The following is a 20,984-nucleotide window of genomic DNA, read 5'->3' as shown; positions in this document are numbered from 1 at the left end:
ATTATAATCTACCAGTGTAACCAACTAATCCTGGGAGCTGGGAAGGCTGGGAAGATACAGAACAATGCACATGTGACTTGTGCCTGTATTGTTATACCTCTACACTGCTATTGTATCCTTAAATTGAAAAAAGCAATTATATATGTACGTGTGTGTGTATATATATATATATATATATATATATAAATATATACATATATATATATATATATATACATATATATACATATATATATATATATATATATATATATATATATATATATGTATGTATGACCAACCTCTGGATGGACTTTGAAAATCCCAACAGGACTGAGAATGTGTCACTTGTCATGTTTGTGGGGGAGGGGGAGGGGGTGAGGCTGAGGGAGAATCAGGGGTTGCTTGTTGTTCCCTCGATCATGCCAGCAGACGTCCAGCAGGGGACAGACTTTCCCCTGGACATCCAGCCTGAAGCTGTAGATGAAGCCCAACTCCTCAGGACTGTCCACGTTATAGAAGGTCAGGGTTCTACCCTCGTAGTCCAGGAAGAGTCCCAGCCGGCGGGGGGGAGATGACACTGGCAGAACCACCCGCGGGGACATGAAGGCTTCATAAACGCCATCCTTCAGTCCGATCAACCACACGCCGCTCTCTGGATTCTTCACCAGCTTGGCCTTACGATTGGTCGTCCCTTTGATCAACCCAAGACGCCATTTAGGTTTGTTCCCCACCTCAACCTGGACAGGAAGAAGAAGACACTATAAATAACAATACGGACCTATCTGTCTATCTGTCTGTCTGTGCATTTGTCTTTTACCTCCCAGTAGTGTTTTCCAGAGGAAAAGCCTCGGTTAGCCAGAACACAGTAACTGTAACTGAACCTCTCTGGATTATCAGGGAGCCTCCGCAGCAGAGCTCCACATGACACCACCGTGTCCCCACGACGAAGCTCCAGCATCGGGTGAGCTGTCTGAGGATCCAGCCTCAATGGCTCCAGAGCTGGAGGAAGAAAACATGTTAGACAGACACAGACAAACAGAAACAGACAAAGAGACAGACAGGTGTACCTGGCAGGACTTTTCTCTGTAATCTTTTCCACACTGAGAGTTTGATGTCGTTGTGGTTGAAACCTGGTTTGAAGTTCAGAGAGCTGAAGATTCTCTCGTCCTTCTGCTGCTGAACCTCCCTGAACCTGAGGAACAGCTTCATCACTGAACGGCCATTAAAATTCATTTCATTTCATTAATTCATTGACAACATATTGAGACCTTTGTTACCTTGGAGCTATTGATCCATACTTCTGTGAAAAAGAAAAAAAAATATTGATCAGTAATATCAATAATTGATCAGGACATGGTTTTTGATTGTTGATATTGGTGTATTTAGAACATTGATGTTGGAGTTCTTTCTGATTTTTCATGCCAATATTGGAGCTCTTGATATTTTGGATCATACTGGACTTACCATGATGAAATCAAGGTGTCCCTCGTTGCTCAGGTCCTGCAGGGTGTTCTGGGCTTCCTGAAGCCGGTTCAGATTCTGGTTTAACTGATCCGTCTGGTTCTGGAGGGACGAAATGAGGACGGCGGCCGAGGCCTCCACCTGCTGCATAAACCCTGCCTCCTCCACCTCCAGGTAGCGCCGCAGTTCACCAAACTCCTTCCGTACCACCCACTTTAACACATCAGACTCGTTCTGATTGCACAGAGAGCAGCAGCAGGTTGTCACCTCGTATTGGCCGACAGACTCAGAACTGAAGTTAGTCTCATTAGAAACTCATCATGACGTTGTTTATCAAACACTGTGATCAGTAAGTCGAGGTATACCTGCATTATTCATTCAGAACACACAACAATCATTGATACAGTGCAGCTGACTTGTGCGTCTTTTTTGTGGGCAGGTCGCATCCGGAGGAAAGACAACTGCATAAACACGTTAACGGAAAAAGAAGCTCGCAGACCAAGTAACAGAAACTAAGAAGGTTAATTGTCTTGTTTCTCAACAATGTGTGAAGAAAATCTGAGCCCTTCTGAATCTGTTGAGTGTCTCACTCTGCAGCAGCAACCAATGAGAACAGTCCGGTCGCCCCGTACACGGCCGCTCGATGGATGGACGAGCTTTACAGCTGCCAGAGGGTTGGACGACCGAATGACTATATCGACCATTTGCTGACTTTATGTCTGTTTGAAGGGTGATTTTAGTCATTTTGTTTTGTTAATTTAACAATATGAAGGTGAGACACCGACTGAGCTGCAGGAGCGAGAGGAAGGCAGTGTTGGTGTGAAAACATCTGGCTCTATAGGCCGACACTGAATTAAGGATTTACTTTAGCCTGTCCAAACACTGAAAACAAAGTGTATTTTACAGAGTTATGTGACATCACACCTACCTCACTCAGTGATTGGACAGCTGTTTGGAGGCTGTTTTCACTCTTCACACAATATTTTCTGTCACTTTTCATGTGAACAATGTACAATAATATAAATTACACAATGAATACAATGGACATCTTCCAGTTCTGAGCATGAGGAGGTTCTTTCAGGTTCCTAAAAAATCTAATGATTGTTTGTCAACAACTGATGATTCAAATACAACAAGAACAGAAAATCACCTACAGTGATCCTCGATTTGTTGTTCGCCATTTTACAGATCTGATCCTCCAGTTTACGCTTCTGCTGCTGGAACTCTGTCATCAGACAAGAAATGTCCTCCTGAGACAGACAGGCAGACAGGCAGACAGGCAGACAGACAGACAGGCAGGCAGGCAGGCAGGCAGGCAGGCAGGCAGACAGGCAGGCAGACAGACAGACAGACAGACAGACAGGCAGGCAGGCAGGCAGGCAGGCAGGCAGGCAGACAGGCAGGCAGGCAGGCAGGCAGGCAGACAGACAGGCAGACAGGCAGACAGACAGGCAGACAGACAGACAGACAGACAGACAGGCAGGCAGGCAGACAGGCAGACAGGCAGACAGACAGGCAGGCAGGCAGGTAGACAGACAGACAGACAGACAGACAGGCAGGCAGGCAGGCAGGCAGACAGACAGGCAGACAGACAGACAGGCAGACAGGCAGGCAGACAGACAGACAGGCAGACAGACAGGCAGACAGGCAGACAGACAGGCAGACAGACAGACAGACAGGCAGACAGACAGGCAGACAGGCAGACAGGCAGACAGGCAGACAGACAGACAGGCAGGCAGGCAGGCAGGCAGGCAGACAGACAGGCAGACAGACAGACAGACAGACAGACAGACAGACAGGTATCATCATTATCATTAGGAGCTTAATTGATTTGAAAGTTTATCACATCCATCATGTCCCGCCTCTTCATGAACATGTGACTTTGCTGGAAATTCAAAGATATTTGTTTTGTGTGGAAACTAAAGTGTTTGGTGATACGAGGTGAGTTAATGGCTGCTTATCTACACTGAGCAAACAACAACCAACTGTTTTACTTCAAATACAAACTCAAGATAAAAACAGCATATTTATGAAAAATAACCATCAGGATAGTTTGTATGTATAGAAAACTGACTTTATTTAAAGGTGAAACACTGACAGCTACTGTGTAAAATTAATACTGCAGCTCAAATAATGAAGTGAGCAAAAGATGAGCTTCACATCATGATCAGCTGTAACTCTGTCTGTAACTGTCAGTTGGTTTAAAGTTCAGTCTGTCTTGAAAACAAAAAGCCCACTGTTCTGAAAATACACTCTGTCTTACTGTCTCCTCCATCTTAAAGATTATTAGGGATTTATTATGACTCATAAAAAGACAATACCTTTTTCAGCTAGTATTAATATTAGCTTCTTGTGAAGTGAATAAACATGAAAGGAGACGTGTGGTCAAAACAAAAACAGATGTTCTGCACCTGAATATAAATTACAAAACAGAAGACGCAGACTGAAGTCAGGATTTCAACTGTTGCCTTAATTAATCTTGGATGGCATCACGGTCATTTTATCAATTAGTAAATGTGACTGTAGCTCACAGGAATGATTAGTTACCTTCATGTGACTGTAGACGGCGCTCACAGGTGTGATTTTGTGTCCGCGGTGAGCGCCAATGCTTCCACAGAGGCCACAGATCACTGTCCGTTCATCTTCGCAGTAAAGGCTCAGTGGGTTGTGATGCTGAGGACACGTCTCTGGCTGAGCTCCACCTGAGACACTCACCTCCTGTCAGGAAATAAATCAGGGTCTCAGGATCATTTATTATCATCATACGACACAGGACTGCACAACAAAATCAGTTTCACACACGTAATACAGATAACAAATTTGGAGAAAATTAGGATACAAATATAAAACCAAATAAAATAAAATAAAGCAATCTGCAGTTATTTACATATGAACAATGAGTAGGACTCTAAAATACGGAGTAGGACTCTGTTAAATATGGAGTAGGACTCTAAAATACGGAGTAGGACTCTGTTAAATATGGAGTAGGACTCTAAAATACGGAGTAGGACTCTAAAATATGGAGTAGGACTCTAAAATACGGAGTAGGACTCTGTTAAATATGGAGTAGGACTCTAAAATACGGAGTAGGACTCTAAAATATGGAGTAGGACTCTAAAATACGGAGTAGGACTCTGTTAAATATGGAGTAGGACTCTAAAATACGGAATAGGACTCTGTTAAATATGGAGTAGGACTCTAAAATACGGAGTAGGACTCTGTTAAATATGGAGTAGGACTCTAAAATACGGAGTAGGACTCTAAAATATGGAGTAGGACTCTAAAATACGGAGTAGGACTCTGTTAAATATGGAGTAGGACTCTAAAATACGGAATAGGACTCTGTTAAATATGGAGTAGGACTCTAAAATACGGAGTAGGACTCTAAAATATGGAGTAGGACTCTAAAATACGGAGTAGGACTCTGTTAAATACGGAGTAGGACTCTGTTAAATACGGAGTAGGACTCTAAAATACGGAGTAGGACTCTAAAATATGGAGTAGGACTCTAAAATACGGAGTAGGACTCTGTTAAATACGGAGTAGGACTCTAAAATACGGAGTAGGACTCTAAAATACGGAGTAGGACTCTGTTAAATACGGAGTAGGACTCTAAAATACGGAGTAGGACTCTAAAATACGGAGTAGGACTCTGTTAAATACGGAGTAGGACTCTAAAATATGGAGTAGGACTCTAAAATACGGAGTAGGACTCTGTTAAATACGGAGTAGGACTCTAAAATACGGAGCAGGACTCTAAAATACGGAGTAGGACTCTGTTAAATACGGAGTAGGACTCTGTTAAATACGGAGTAGGACTCTAAAATACGGAGTAGGACTCTAAAATATGGAGTAGGACTCTAAAATACGGAGTAGGACTCTGTAAGATGTTTTTGAAACACAACACAACTGTCTCTGGTTTCCAATTGTTTGTCCAGCCTAAGTCTCTTTTCATCTCTTTCATTTTCCTGACTGGACAGAATCCAAGAGCAGCTTTCAGACTAAGCTGAGTCAGCGTCCTCTCCTCCTGCAGTGGGCAGCTGATCTGATTGGGTGTTGAAAGATGCTGCATGCATTGTTTATCATCTCAGAGTCCGCTGATCTGTAATCCAAACCTCCCGCTTCCTTTCCAAAGCCTGCAACTGAGTCATGTTTACCAAGGAAGCTGAAAAACTAACCGATTAAAGGAGAAATGTAGCTGTCTTTGTGTGAAAATGTGTGTTAATAAAGTTTTAATTATTTGATGTTGAGTTGAATTGGATCAGATTAAATCAGAAAAGCCTTTTTTTCAGATTTGTGTTTGAGAAACATGAGCACAATAAAACCAGTTCAGTATATCCAGGTTATCTGTAATCTGTCCTTGGTTCACAAATCTAACACACTGGTCACATGATGCCAATTATCAACTCAGTAGGTTAGTCGTGGGTTTCTATCCAGTCTGCACACGAGCATCTGACCAATCACAACATAAACAAGAGCAACATATTTTACACAAACAATAATATTAGACAAAATATGAAGTAGGTTGTCATAACATCATAATCCAGACTGAAAACAACACAGCTACATCCAACAGATGCAACAAATCAACCATTGTGAAAATAATAATAATAATGATAATTTATTTTACAGAACTCTTTTCATTTGACATCATTTAAAATGACCATAACATAAAACACACTGAAACAAACAACAACATTAAACAAACACTTCAAGGTGTAAATTAATCTTGTAAAATCATCTCCACCATCAGGGTTAAAGTTTAGGATCAGTTACCATGGTGATGTACCCAAGTAAAAGTGAACCACTGCTGTAGGACTGATAAACAAGAGTCAGGGACAGGTGACCTGATCTCAGGTGTGTTTACCTGCAGAGCTTCGATGATTCGAGCCAAACTGACGTTGAGAGGAGGACTGTCTCCGTCCACAGAACAGCGACACACGGGACACTGCAGCTGACCGAGCATGTCCATTGTCATGGAGCGGACACAGCACCTGCACAGGGGAGGACAGGACAGTTAAGGACAGGTGAAGACAGAGGAAGAGATGTGAAGACAGGACAGGTGTGTCTCATACTTGCAGTAGGAGTGTCCACACTGTAACATGAGTGGTTCAGTGAACACATCGAGACAGACAGGACACTTGAGCTGATCCTCCAGACTCTGACGACGCTCCATGTCCTCACTGTCAGAAACAAACGTCTCTGTGCTCGACTGCGTCTCTATTTATAGACTGAAGGTTTGTTTACTTTGTTCTTTGATGTGATTGGAAGGACAGACAGAGGGGGGGTGGAGTGAGAAGCTGATTGGCACTTTATGTATCAAGTCATTTATAATGTCCTCAAAATATTTCAACAGAAAATCAACATTTAGATGTGCTGACTGAAAAAAAACAAAAAACATTAATGAAATCTGCCTTTTCTTGTCGTCACATGAATGGAGCCGTCGTCGTTGTCGAGTCACAGTCGGACAGTTTGTTTGAGCTCCTGAAAGTTTCTGATAATCTGCTGATAAACCTGAAAGTCACAGGGTCACCTGAGAAACAACAACAGCTCAGACGGAACAGAAGTACTACAGGTGATCTCAGATCTGATCTCAGATCTGAACTGAGCCAACATACACGGCTCCTGATCTAATGACTGTCATCTTTATATTGTTCAACTACAGTTTCTGCAGAACTCAGCTGTCTCTGCACAGCTAAGATCCTTTTGATTCATAAAACACTCAGTGGTGTGAGTCTTGGGAACCCTCAAGAACCCATGATGATGAAGAAAATGAACAATGAAATATTAAGGCTGAGAGACAATTCAAACCGTATAATGACACCATTTACTGTAACTTTGTCTGCAAAAATGTAAACAGGTTAATTTATTCTGATTTTGAGAAGAAACAGTAAAAATAACTACAACTGCAAGTCCAGAAAAGTTTGGACGCTGTTTAAAACTTAATATTAGAACAGAGGACAATGATTTTCAAATTCTTTTTGACCCATATTCAGTTGAATCCAGAACAAAGAACTTTAATGTGTCACAGACTGGCTCAATGGCTGCAACACAAAGGGAGACAGACGCGAGGCGGCAGGCTGAGAACTTAATTTATTTAACCAAAAAATACCCAAAACAACTCAACAAACGTGTAAGAAATCAGGAGATCAGTGGTGCAGTGCAGGTATGGATGCATGTGGATGTGTGTGTGGGAAAACAGCATGCTGGGCTCATGCTGCTGTGGTGTTCGTCCTCTGAGTGCCGGCAGGAGAAACAGAAGAAGAGACCAGACTGCAGGCTTTGGCAGCTATTTAACAGGAAGGAGCACAGCGGGCTCAGGTGTGGCTCAGGTGTGGCCCAGGTGTGGCCCAGGTGTGGCCCATCCCACTAACGACCCTGCTGCAAGACAGAAACAGCAGCAACAGGGGCAGGGAGGAGGGGTCGTCACCCCCCCCCCCCCCATAAAAATGGGGTTCCCCCAGGAAGCCTAGTACAATCCATAAACAAACTAAACACATTACATCCTGCCAATATAATGATTTTTTATAAACTACCCAAAGGTATAATTTACAAGATGTTGCAGTCTTTTACGCCATACTCACCTGTACTGAGGTGATCATCCCACCTCTCCACCCAGCAACCCCGGCGCCTGGAGAAGCAATTTAAGAGTAACAGGAGAAGACAGATGGCAGAGCAGGAAAACACAGTAACATCAAGCGCTAGGTGCTCTCGACAACGCATCCGCCACAATGTTGTCGGAACCTTTAATGTGGCGAATGTCTAGGCAATATGACTGCAAAAACAGGAACCAACGCATCAACCGGCGGTTCGGACAAGTCAAGGAGTTCAAGAACGTTATGGGGTTGTGATCGGTATAAACTGTGAGAGGTACACTAGAGTTGATGTAAACTTCAAAATGTTGCAACGCCCACACAAGAGTGAGGGTTTCCTTCAGTATCACAGAGTAGTTTAGCTGATATGAGTTGAATTTCTTAGAGAAAAAACTCACAGGACGTGCAACACCTTTACCGTCATGTTGGAGCAACACTGTCCCTGCACCGACATCACTCGCATCCGCCTGCAGCTCAAATGGTCGATCCAAACGAGGAGCTGCAAGGACAGGAGGAGAGTAAAAAACAGCTTTGACATTTTCAAAGGCTTGCTGACACGAGGCTGACCACACAAATTTCACTTTCCCCTTCAACAGATCTGTTAGCGGTGCTACAACAGTTGAGAAATTCTTGCAAAAACTGCGATAGTACCCCACCTGACCTAAGAAACGCATGAGCTCCTTAGTCATGGGGGCGGGATACTGTTCAATTGCAGTCACCTTAGACTGTACTGGCTGCACCTGTCCCTGTCCTACTACCTTACCAAGGTAGGTGACAGTGGCCTTGGCAAACTCACACTTCGCTAAATTCACCGTCAGATGTGCATCACGGAGACGACCAAACAGCTGGCGGATGCGGTGGACATGCTCCTGCCAGGTGTCACTGTAAACTACAACATCATCAAGGTAAACCGCACAACCATTCAGACCAGATACAACAAGATTCATCAACCGTTGAAAGGTCGCTGGTAGATTCCGCAGCCCAAAACTCATCACCGAGTAGGAAAACAGGCCAAATGGAGTTATGAAAGCAGAAATCTCTTTAGCTCTTTCTGACAGAGGAACTTGCCAATACCTTTTAAATTTACTGACGAAGGTAGCTGAACCTACCTGATCTACACAGTCTTCAATTGGAGGCAGTGGATAAGCGTCAGGTTTAGTCACACCGTTACCTTACGATAATCTGTACAAAACCTTGGACTTTTATCAGATTTATCCACCAGCAAACAGGGAGAGGCCCAGCTGGATAAAGAGGGTTCAGCAATGTGATTGTTGAGCATGTATTCTATTTCTTTCTCCATCACTTTACGCTTTTCCTCAGACACTCTGTAAAAACGCTGGCGTATAGGCTGCGCGTCACCCACATCAATATCCTGCTCTATCAAATGTGTGCGAGTTGGAATATCATTAAATAAGCAAAGGTAGTCATTGATAAGAGCAGACAACTCAGCAGACAAGTGACCAAACAAAGCCTCCAAATTATGCAACGTTTCAGAATTTTTTAGCCGGCCTCGCAACAGGTTCTCATCAGGCAGAACCACTCCATCATCTTCATGTACAGGCAAGTTAACAGCCGACTGTCTCCTCACAGTGTCCGCCACCAGCACAGGTTTGACAGTCTGCTGTTCACTCCCCTCCCCTTCACAAGACTGTGGCCCGCGTGCATAGTAGGGTTTTAACAAGTTAACATGGCAAAGCTGAGTTTTACGTCTGCGCTCTGGTGTCGATAGCAAATAATTCAGCTCAGAAACCTGCTGCAAAACTGTGAATGGACCATGAAACTTTGCCTGAAATGGAGAACTGACCAGTGGCAATAATGCAAGCACCTGGTCGCCCGGACTAAACTGGCGAATTTCTGCTTTACGATCATAAAGGTACTTCATTTTTGACTGTGAGGCGGCCAATTTTTCCTTAGCCCTTTCCCCAGCCATGTACAACCTATGCCGAAAACCATTTACGTACTTGACCAGGTTTTGAGGAGGTTCAGGCTGTACCAACGAGTCATGCAGCAGAGTCAATGGCCCTCGCACCGTACGCCCAAACACAAGCTCATTGGGGCTAAAACCAGTGCTCTCCTGCACAACTTCTCTGGCAGCTAGCAACAACCACGATAATCCCTCCTCCCAATCCCGACCCAGCTCAACACAATACCCGCGCAACAACGACTTGAGAGTTTAGTGGAACCTCTAAGGCCCCTTGACTCTGAGCATGATATGCAGAAGCCTGATTATGTTTAACCTTAAGTTGCTTCAGAACCTGGGCAAACAAATGTGACAAAAAATTACTGCCTTGGTCACTCTGGATCACTTTTGGGATCCCAAAGATTGAAATAAACTGTGACAATGCTTTGACCACAGACTTGGCAGTAATAGACCGCGACGGATATGCAGCTGGATATCTGGTTGTTTGACACATTACAGTAAGCAAGTAGTTACTCCCAGATTTTGACCGTGGCAAAGGACCAACACAATCAATTATGAGATACTCAAATGGTTGCGTGATCACTGGAATGGGGGACAGCGGAGCTGGCTTAATGGTTTGATTAGGTTTCCCTGTCAGCTGGCATGTATGACATGTCCTGATGTAACTAGCCACATCCCTCTTCACCCGAGGCCAGAAGAAATACCTGAGAAGGTGGTCGTACGTCTTACAGACCCCCAAGTGCCCCAACTGATCGTGTGACGTTCTCAGTACCTCTTCCCGAAATTTGGATGGGACTATAACTTGAAACACAGGCTTACCCACAAAGCTCTCCCCATGTGGCACCCATTTCCTCACCAGCAACCCGTTCTGAAGAAAATACCCGTTCACAGCACTCTTCACATCAACATCTGAAAGCACCATATCAAACAGCTCACTCAGCGTTGGATCAACCCGCTGCTCCGCTGCCAGGTCACTGCAGGAAACAGACAAAAGAGAATCAGGTATGGACACAGTAAAAACCCCACTCTCCTCTGTGCTACTCTGCTCACGCTCAGCTTCACCACGGGTCATAGCCCGCGTAACTGCACAAGCTGTAAAAACACATCATCATCAGGCAACCCAGTCACAGAGGGTGAAGACGTTACCACCGGAGGAGGCGGACCATCAGCCCACACACAACTACCAGCCAGGTCATTCCCCAGGATGACATCCACGCCCCTGATCGGCAGTGCAGGACGCACCCCCATGGTCACCTCACCCTGAACCAGCCCACAGTCAAGCTCCAACTTATGCACCGGAACTGGCAACACATTTAACCCCATTCCCCGCATCAGGATGCAATCACCGGTGTCGGTACTCTGAGAAAAAGGAAGCACAGAACTCACAATGAATGAATTAAAGGCTCCAGTATCCCTCAAAATTTTTACTGGTACCTTGACATCACTGCCCACCAGCGACACATGGCCGTCAGAGACAAAAACCGAAAAGTCAGGCTGCTCCAGCTCACAGTCCACATCAGGCCCCAAATCAGCCTCCACCTGCTCACAAGGGAATGCAACACAAGTAGTTACACAGGGAGGAATGACACATGGAGAGCCAACAAGATTGACTTTACTAACCGGAGCAGCAAGTGCTACCGGCTTAGCAAACGTCCCTTTGCCATTGGATCTAACAGGACATTCAGCTTTCCAATGACCCCTACCTTTACAGTAGTTACAGACCTTACTTGGATCAAACTGTACCTGACTATATGCAGCTCTGTCTAGCTTACCATGGTGTGGACCGGCTTCCTCAACACCCCGTTTAACTGCTGGACGAAGCCTACCACCCCGGTACTGAGTGTCGTCCCAGGCCTTACTCTCACGGTCACCACGGTGTGTCAACACGTACTCATCAGCTAGCGTAGCAGCTTCCGATGCCGTCTTCACTTTATGCTCATTAATGTAAGTGGCAATGCGACTGGGGACAGTTTTTAAACTGCTCCAAAACAACCAAATCACACAATGCAGCATAAGTGCTAACTCCTAGTGAAGTACACCACCGACTAAAATGAGTTGTTAACTCCCTGGCAAACTCAAGGTGTGTTTGCTTACCTGATTTCTCCCACGACCGAAACCTCTGGCAATATGCCTCAGGCACCAACTCATAAGCCTTCAACACTGCAGACTTGACTGACAAATAAACTTTACTCTCAGCCAGACTGAGTGCAGAATATGCTTCCTGTGCCTTACCTGTCATCTGTTACATCAGACCAATCTCTGCTCTCTGCAACACGCTCAAAAAGTGAAAAAAATGTATCCGGGTCACGTTCACAAAATTGAGGAACTAAACGCAGATTACTGGCAATATCAAAAGAACGGGAAGGCCAAGACAACACAACAGGAGCCTGACCCCCAGCACTCTGCAACGTTAACCTGCGCCCCTCTAACTCAAGCCTTTTAATCTCAACCTGTAACAAAAGTAACTCTCGACGCTGCTCAAAAGTTAACTCTGGACTAACCCCAGCTACACTAGAGGCAGATGCACCAACCGTGTCTAAGCCCACGTCAACCGCATGCAACTTAGACTGGAGAACCCCCAATTCCAACAGATTCTCTCGCAGAATGTGCTTCATGTTTTCTTTCGACCGTCTGTCTCCAACCTCCATCTCAAAATGGTCGGCGAGTTTCACTAACTGTTCCCGTGAACAACGCTCCAACAACTCCTCTGAAGGAGATTTCAAAAATTCCTCAACAGTAGCCATGACTGAGGAACACAGATGAAAGAAATCCTACCTGCCCGAATCACACAAACCAAACCTGATGCGCACAACTCTACTACCTGTTACACCAAAAAAACCAGAGCTCAACAGCCCATACACAGCTGAAACACCACTGCAGCTCTGTCCCTCTAACTGCCTAACCAAAAACTAACTAAACTCCCTCCCTAGGCTTCAGGTGTTACTTGTGGTGGGTACTTATGCACTGAAACCCGCAAGCCCGGTGAAGCAACCAACAACTGGCGGCCCCCCCTGCAGCCTGAGACGTGCTCCCGAGACAACTGCTCTCGCCACGTTCACACCACACTAACAAACCCCCCAACGAACCCACAGGGAGCTCGTTCTTAGCCTAACAGAGACAGAACAACAGTGATTTACTTAAACTGTGGACTGGACTGCAGACCTCTGAGCCACAGAACACCAGCATTTAACAGCTCAGCCAACACTTGTTAATTCAACAAACAAACAAACAAACAAACAAACACACAAACAAACACAGACAACTTACCACAATCGCTAGTGCCTCCCCACACCTTTACAAAACAAACGCACAGAACAGGCTACACTGAGTATCAACCTACAGTGAAACTAAGCCACTATACTGGGTCAAACAACTGACGAGCCCCCATCTGTCACAGAAAAAAAATACCCAAAACAACTCAACAAACGTGTAAGAAATCAGGAGATCAGTGGTGTAGTGCAGGTATGGATGCATGTGGATGTGTGTGTGGGAAAACAGCCTGCTGGGCTCATGCTGCTGTGGTGTTCGTCCTCTGAGTGCCGGCAGGAGAAACAGAAGAAGAGACCAGACTGCAGGCTTTGGCAGCTATTTAACAGGAAGGAGCACAGCGGGCTCAGGTGTGGCTCAGGTGTGACCCATCCCACTAACGACCCTGCTGCAAGAGAGAAACAGCAGCAACAGGGGCAGGGAGGAGGGGTCGTCACACATGTTTGTAGTAAATCTGCAGTCATTGTGTTTCATGTTTCTCTCTGTGATCCATCATCTTTTCTTCTGACACTCAGTCAGTGTTTGTGAACTGAGACACTAACTGTTGAAGTTTTAAAGGTCAATTCTGTCTCATTCTTTCTTCATATTCGTCTTCAGCTGATCAACAGTCCACAGTCTCTGTTGTCCTGTTTTGTCCTTCATAATGCACCACACATTTTCAATGGGAGACACGTCTGGACTGCAGGTCCAGGTCTGGACTGCAGGTCCAGGTCAGTCTAGGACCTGAACTCTTTTACTATGAAGACACGCTGTTGGAACACGTCCACAACGTGTCTCTCTGAATCCGTCCAAACATCACAGCTGCTGTCTGTTGAAGTCAGTACTGGGAACAATCTGGATGGTCCTTTTCCTCTTCAGCCCGGAGGACACGACGTCCATGATCAGTGAAAACAGTCTGAAATGACTCGTCAGACCACAGGACACTTTTCCTCTTTGTGTCCGTCCGTCTCAGATGAGCTCTGGTCCAGAGACGTCTGCAGTGTCTCTGGATGTTGTTGATAAATGTCTTTGTCTTTGCAGGGTAGAGTCTGAACTTTAACCTCAGCCTGTGGTTACAGTCTGTAGTCCGTCTGTAGTTGACTGGTCTCTCAGTCTGTCTGGGTTGTTCAGGCTCGTTTGTTGCAGCAGATTAACAGAAAAAAACATTTCTATTGAAATAAACTAACTGACCAGTAAAACTTTTAATTTAATCACATTTGATGCCTTTTTAATATTTTCAGGTTCTTCATGATTTACTGGCCAAACATTCTGACAAAAAGTGTAATTCTTTACAAACATCAGTGTCTCTGAAGTGACTCGATGACTCGATGACTCGATGACTTCATTTATCTCCAACAGGTTCAGGATTTTTGACCAAACTGAAGGATCTGTTGTTAATTTGGATTTTAGGTTTTCTGTAATCGACCTTGTTGAGTGAATTCTTTTATGTGCTGTGTTTTTGTTCTCGATTGATCTGCAGAATAATCAATAGATTATGCTTTAATTTTACTGGTCCGGCCCACTTGAGATCAAACTGGGCTGAATGTGGCCCCTGAACCAAAGGTTTGACACCCCTGATATAACTGATGAGACAGGTACGGCCTATAAATTTACAAAATACATTTAGTAACAGCTAAGAACCTCAGCAGGTATTTTCCCTGATTAAAAGACCAAAAGTTAACGTTGCAGTGCTGATATTGAATTATTGATCTCACAGTTAAACACGAGTGAAGAAAAGATCCATTTCCTGCTTCTGTCTCTGAATGAGGGAAAATAAAAATAAAAAAAATTCTTTTCATTTTATTTTCCTCTCAACACTTCTGTAAATTCAATATATGAAGATACGCAGCACTTTGTCTCAGTGTGGACGTGACGCACATACAGCAGGTCAGCAAGGTGCGTTCAGGTGCTCAGTGTCCTGTTGGCTACAAGACGCCTCTTCATTTTGTTTCTGTCACTCGTTATTCACAACATGCAGTAATTTGCTTAAAATTGGTTTTTCATTTGTGAGCTTTCTTCCGTGGGTCCTGATGATGCACTGATGATGCAGGATGACATCACCAACACCGTCCAATCTTGGCTTGTTTGTAAAAAGTCAATGTGAACACGAACCGCACCAGAACTAAATTGCAGCAACGTTCCTTTTTTTTCTTTTGGTCTGAACCAAATGAACTCTTAGTCTTTTTTTAAACCCGGCTGTAGCGACATGACATCATCAGTCAGTGATTGATGACACATGACCAGACACCATGTGGTTGATTCAGTTTTATTAGTTTTCATTAAAAAGGAAACAAAAACAATGCAGAGACATTAATGAATGTCGGTGACGTCTGAATAAACTACAGATAAAAACTTTAAAACGACAGGAAGCAGGACGACGGCACTCAGCTGGAGGTCACAGGTCATCAGGTGCAGTAGAAACGCCCGGCGTCGACTCGTTGTCTCTTACGACTCTGCTGCTGCTCAAAGAACTGACGGATGTCATCAGGAGTCACCACCTATCAGAGAACAGACAGTCACATGACATCAGAGGTCACTTGATCAGTTAGCTGAACATTTAGGGCGCAGGGTGTGGCCAACGCCACGCGCTACTGGTTGAGGCTCTGACTCTGCCCGTCAGAGTTCACACGAGTCGGACTCCATGTGAAGACGTGAATTAACACGTGACCACCGCATTCAAACATTAGATCATGATGATTTTACTAAACTGGTTAATTAACTTCAGACCAACAACAAGATTTTTTTTTTAATGATGTCATGAACACATCGTCAGGTTATTGATGTAACTGTGATGTTTCTGAACATTAAATCATTAACTATTTAACAATTATTATTTTATTTTTATCCTTTATTTAAACCTGTGAAACCCACTGGTTACACAGAATACATTTAAAATCACACAACAAATTTTAAAAATAACTAAAGCATCAATATTTGACAGCGGATGAATAAAGCGGATGAATAAAGCGGATGAATAAAGCGGATCAGGGTCGGGGTGGGACTCATTTTCAGCCCGGGGATTTCACCAGACCAGCCCTCATGCACGCGCGTAAAGAAGCGTTTTTCCGTTTCTCCGATAGGGCATTTCTACTAGAATAATGGCTTGGTTTTTATGGCGCCGAGGCCGCCGCGGCCGCCGCGGCCCGGGAGTGCAGCGGCCGTTCGGTGATTTCCCCGGTACTCCCTATGGCCACCCCGAGCCTGAAGCGGATGAATAAAGCGGATGAAGCTGTTGTCACTGAGAACAAGAGATGTAGCTGAAAAGTTGCTGTGAGCAGATCTGAAAAGTATTTAAAATATCTCTAATGTCTCTTTAAGAACAAAGTACAAACAAAGTACAAACAAAGTAAACTGACGACTGATTACAGAGTCAAGGATCTTGACTAAACAGGAAAGTTTGGAAAGTGGACTGTAATTATTTAAATCTCTCGTCCTTCATGAAGCAGAAACATGCAGTTTTCCAGATCTTAGGAACAATTCCTGAGCCAAGACAAAGATCAAAAATACGAGTCAAAGGTCCAACTATAACTGAAGCATCAATCCTCAAAAGTCTTTTCCTGTTTGACTCGTGTCAGTTTGATGTTCGTGTTCTGGATCGTTGGATTCATTCTATGAGAACTGAAAGCGTATTTCTGTTTTGTCAGAGACGGGTGTTTCCCAGACCTGGTCCTCAGAGACACAGAGACAGAACAGTTGGTCCCTGAAACAGATTTATGGGACCACAGTCCAACAGTAACTCGAGGAAAGTGCAAATTATTCTGCACTGGTTTAATCATTTGAGTTTTACCAACATTCAGGTGTAAGGAATTAAGATAATATGCAGATTTTTCTTTCCGGATCAAAGCACCTATAATTATCAGTTTTAGCTGTCGATGACGTGAGACTGACGAGGGTCTGTTGTTTTTCTATCCAATATTTATATTTAAGTTTCTGAATGCTGCTGTGATCCAGATGTTTCTGAACATTAAACTGTATTGAATATTAAACGGTTTGGCGTCACTGAGAGGAAACAGGAACAACGATTCATTCAATAGTTTGGAAATTAGAAATGATTTGTCTACAATATATCTTGGTTCTTGTGATTTTTTTTTCTGTGTGCAAAGTAAAATAATGTAAGCCTCCAAAATAAAACTAAAATATTTAGAAAAGCTGTTAAAAATTCTTTGCTCTGTTTAACAGCACTTTAAAAAAATAAATGACATTTTCATTTGTGTGTCTCTACGAGCAAAAGCTAGTAACTTTTAAAGTAGGTTTTTGGAGTAAAACAGGTCGAATAACTTCGACTCTGTGCTTCGTACTTTGATTCAGTAACAATCACACCTGAGTGACTCATCGACCCGATCGGTTCTTTTTGGATCAATTTATTTCTCTGTTCGTCATTCAATAATACACACAAATCTATAAAAACAAAGTAAAAGGAAACAAAGTGTATTAATGTGTTTCTGAACATTAAATCAGATTAAATATTAAACAGACTGAGTTGATTCAGGAGGTCAAAGGTCATTTTCAGTTTCAGACTCACTTTTCCTTCAGTAGCGAATCTCTGCAGGAAGTCCTTCAGTTCTGTTTTCATGTCGTTGTATCCTGAAAGAACAAACATACTGCATTAAGTACCTCAGATATACTGCAGTACAGTCCACAAGTATACATAGTTTTTTCTGTAGTTTCACATGTAATTTTGTGTAGTTTTATACGTAGTTTTGTCTAGTTTTGCGTAATTTTATATGTAGCTTGGTGTATTTTTATGTTGTTTTGTGTACTCTTGTGTAGTTTTCTGTGTACTCTTGTGTAGTTTTCTACGTACTCTTGTGTAGTTTTCTAGTGTAGTTTTCTACGTACTCTTGTGTAGTTTTCTACGTACTCTTGTGTAGTTTTCTACGTAGTCTTGTGTAGTTTTCTACGTACTCTTGTGTAGTTTTCTACGTACTCTTGTGTAGTTTTCTACGTACTCTTGTGTAGTTTTCTACGTAGTCTTGTGTAGTTTTCTACGTACTCTTGTGTAGTTTTCTACGTACTCTTGTGTAGTTTTCTGTGTACTCTTGTGTAGTTTTCTACGTACTCTTGTGTAGTTTTCTAGTGTAGTTTTCTACGTACTCTTGTGTAGTTTTCTACGTACTCTTGTGTAGTTTTCTACGTAGTCTTGTGTAGTTTTCTACGTACTCTTGTGTAGTTTTCTACGTACTCTTGTGTAGTTTTCTATGTAGTCTTGTGTAGTTTTCTTGTGTAGTTTTCTACGTACTCTTGTAGTTTTCTACGTACTCTTGTGTAGTTTTCTACGTACTCTTGTGTAGTTTTCTTGTGTAGTTTTCTACGTACTCTTGTGTAGTTTTCTTGTGTAGTTTTCTACGTACTCTTGTGTAGTTTTCTACGTACTCTTGTGTAGTTTTCTTGTGTAGTTTTCTACGTACTCTTGTGTAGTTTTCTACGTACTCTTGTGTAGTTTTCTACGTACTCTTGTGTAGTTTTCTTGTGTAGTTTTCTACGTACTCTTGTGTAGTTTTCTACGTACTCTTGTGTAGTTTTCTACGTAGTCTTGTGTAGTTTTCTAGTGTAGTTTTCTACGTACTCTTGTGTAGTTTTCTACGTACTCTTGTGTAGTTTTCTAGTGTAGTTTTCTACGTACTCTTGTGTAGTTTTCTACGTAGTCTTGTGTAGTTTTCTACGTACTCTTGTGTAGTTTTCTACGTAGTCTTGTGTAGTTTTCTACGTACTCTTGTGTAGTTTTCTACGTACTCTTGTAGTTTTCTACGTACTCTTGTGTAGTTTTCTACGTACTCTTGTGTAGTTTTCTACGTAGTCTTGTGTAGTTTTCTAGTGTAGTTTTCTACGTACTCTTGTGTAGTTTTCTACGTACTCTTGTGTAGTTTTCTAGTGTAGTTTTCTACGTACTCTTGTGTAGTTTTCTACGTACTCTTGTGTAGTTTTCTACGTACTCTTGTGTAGTTTTCTACGTAGTCTTGTGTAGTTTTCTACGTACTCTTGTGTAGTTTTCTACGTACTCTTGTAGTTTTCTACGTACTCTTGTGTAGTTTTCTACGTACTCTTGTGTAGTTTTCTACGTACTCTTGTAGTTTTCTTGTGTAGTTTTCTACGTACTCTTGTGTAGTTTTCTACGTACTCTTGTGTAGTTTTCTACGTACTCTTGTGTAGTTTTCTACGTACTCTTGTGTAGTTTTCTTGTGTAGTTTTCTACGTACTCTTGTGTAGTTTTCTACGTACTCTTGTGTAGTTTTCTTGTGTAGTTTTCTACGTAGTCTTGTGTAGTTTTCTACGTACTCTTGTGTAGTTTTCTACGTACTCTTGTAGTTTTCTACGTACTCTTGTGTAGTTTTCTACGTACTCTTGTGTAGTTTTCTACGTAGTCTTGTGTAGTTTTCTAGTGTAGTTTTCTACGTACTCTTGTGTAGTTTTCTACGTACTCTTGTGTAGTTTTCTAGTGTAGTTTTCTACGTACTCTTGTGTAGTTTTCTACGTACTCTTGTGTAGTTTTCTACGTACTCTTGTGTAGTTTTCTACGTAGTCTTGTGTAGTTTTCTACGTACTCTTGTGTAGTTTTCTACGTACTCTTGTAGTTTTCTACGTACTCTTGTGTAGTTTTCTACGTACTCTTGTGTAGTTTTCTACGTACTCTTGTGTAGTTTTCTTGTGTAGTTTTCTGCGTACTCTTGTGTAGTTTTCTACGTACTCTTGTGTAGTTTTCTACGTACTCTTGTGTAGTTTTCTACGTACTCTTGTGTAGTTTTCTTGTGTAGTTTTCTACGTACTCTTGTGTAGTTTTCTACGTACTCTTGTGTAGTTTTCTACGTACTCTTGTGTAGTTTTCTTGTGTAGTTTTCTACGTACTCTTGAGTAGTTTTCTACGTACTCTTGTGTAGTTTCCTACGTACTCTTGTGTAGTTTCCTACGTACTCTTGTGTAGTTTTCTACGTACTCTTGTGTAGTTTCCTACGTACTCTTGTGTAGTTTCCTACGTACTCTTGTGTAGTTTTCTACGTACCGTGGATGATCTCCAGCTGCTGCACTCGGTTCAGGTTGTCCAGCGCTGACATCAGAGGGTCATGTCCTTGGCGCGTCTCCTCATTGTTCTTTCCTTTGTTCTCGTAGGCGAGGACGGTGTCTGACTCGTCCAACAGGAAGGACAGACCGCCGTCACTCAGACGCTCCTGACCACACAAACACACCGTTTAAACATGTGACACACAGAACAACCTGTGACCTCACAGTGACATCATCCGCGCTTCATGTTACCTGGCAGCCGCTGCAGGAGCAGAGTTTGGAGCGCCACGCTGACGGCCAGAACACGGCTCCTGATTGGACTCTTTTCTGACCAATCAGCTGCAGCTCCTTCAGTCTGCAGCTTGGCTCTGCCTCCTCGCGGCTCCGCTTACAGCTGGGCTGGACGTCACCTCGCTGAAATATTATTGATCATTAGAATTGAATACTGTAGGGCTACAACCAATGATTATTTTCATTATTGATTAATCTGTCCATCATTTGATCGATTAATCAATCATTCATTCATTCATTCACGGTGTGTAACCACTTCACGGGGGGCTGAGCTTCAAACTCAGCGCTAACCACCGTGCCGCCTGATTAATCAATCAATAAATCATTCAATATTTTTACACTCTTTCCTGTAAGGACTTTTATTATTGACCACAGCAGCGTCCTGCGTCATGGCGACACACGTCAACTACATGAATGCAATGTAAGAGTTTGTGTTACCATGGCAACCAGCTTAAACATCCACTCACCTTCTCTTGTTCTTTCAGAGGGACACT

At 43.1% G+C, this 20,984-nt stretch overlaps 2 protein-coding genes across 2 annotated transcripts in view; both read right to left on the bottom strand.

Moving 5' to 3' along the window:
* Positions 1–282: 282 nt before the first annotated feature.
* Positions 283–7,130, bottom strand: LOC146304082 (E3 ubiquitin-protein ligase TRIM50-like). Its single transcript, XM_084714287.1, has 9 exons — positions 6,519–7,130; positions 6,311–6,437; positions 3,991–4,161; positions 2,598–2,693; positions 1,447–1,677; positions 1,260–1,282; positions 1,050–1,174; positions 800–981; positions 283–719 (listed from the first exon to the last, which is right to left on the bottom strand). Exons 1-9 carry the CDS (start codon positions 6,617–6,619, stop codon positions 324–326), a joined length of 1,452 nt encoding a protein of 483 aa, XP_084570413.1. The 5' UTR covers positions 6,620–7,130; the 3' UTR covers positions 283–323.
* An 8,323-nt stretch (positions 7,131–15,453) lies between these two features.
* Positions 15,454–20,984, bottom strand: part of ubr7 (ubiquitin protein ligase E3 component n-recognin 7) — a 12,732-nt gene continuing 7,201 nt past the window's right edge. The window contains exons 7-11 of the mRNA XM_084714277.1: positions 20,958–20,984; positions 20,452–20,613; positions 20,201–20,366; positions 17,726–17,787; positions 15,454–15,701 (exon numbers count right to left, since the gene is read on the bottom strand). The exon at positions 20,958–20,984 is cut by the window's right edge and continues 53 nt beyond it. Coding sequence (XP_084570403.1) covers positions 15,609–15,701; positions 17,726–17,787; positions 20,201–20,366; positions 20,452–20,613; positions 20,958–20,984 — 510 coding nt within the window. The 3' untranslated portion in view covers positions 15,454–15,608. The remainder of the gene's footprint in view (positions 15,702–17,725; positions 17,788–20,200; positions 20,367–20,451; positions 20,614–20,957) is intronic.

Source organism: Lutjanus erythropterus, unplaced genomic scaffold, assembly GCF_056507025.1.
Source record: "Lutjanus erythropterus isolate fLutEry1 unplaced genomic scaffold, fLutEry1.hap2 Scaffold_176, whole genome shotgun sequence".
In the NCBI taxonomy this organism is placed as follows: domain Eukaryota; kingdom Metazoa; phylum Chordata; class Actinopteri; order Lutjaniformes; family Lutjanidae; genus Lutjanus; species Lutjanus erythropterus.
The sequence above is the reverse complement of the archived record's forward strand: the minus strand, read 5'-3'. Positions and strand labels throughout refer to the sequence as shown.

Bases quoted from the DNA above. Each gene is read 5' to 3' on its own strand.
- LOC146304082 (XM_084714287.1), bottom strand. From the start codon at position 6,619: ATGGAGCGTCGTCAGAGTCTGGAGGATCAGCTCAAGTGTCCTGTCTGT. The intron at 6,438-6,518 runs GTATGAGACACA...TCCCCTGTGCAG, and splicing joins TGTGGACACTCCTACTGCAA to GTGCTGTGTCCGCTCCATGA. The intron at 982-1,049 runs GTACACCTGTCT...TTCTTCCTCCAG, and splicing joins ACAGAGAAAAGTCCTGCCAG to CTCTGGAGCCATTGAGGCTG.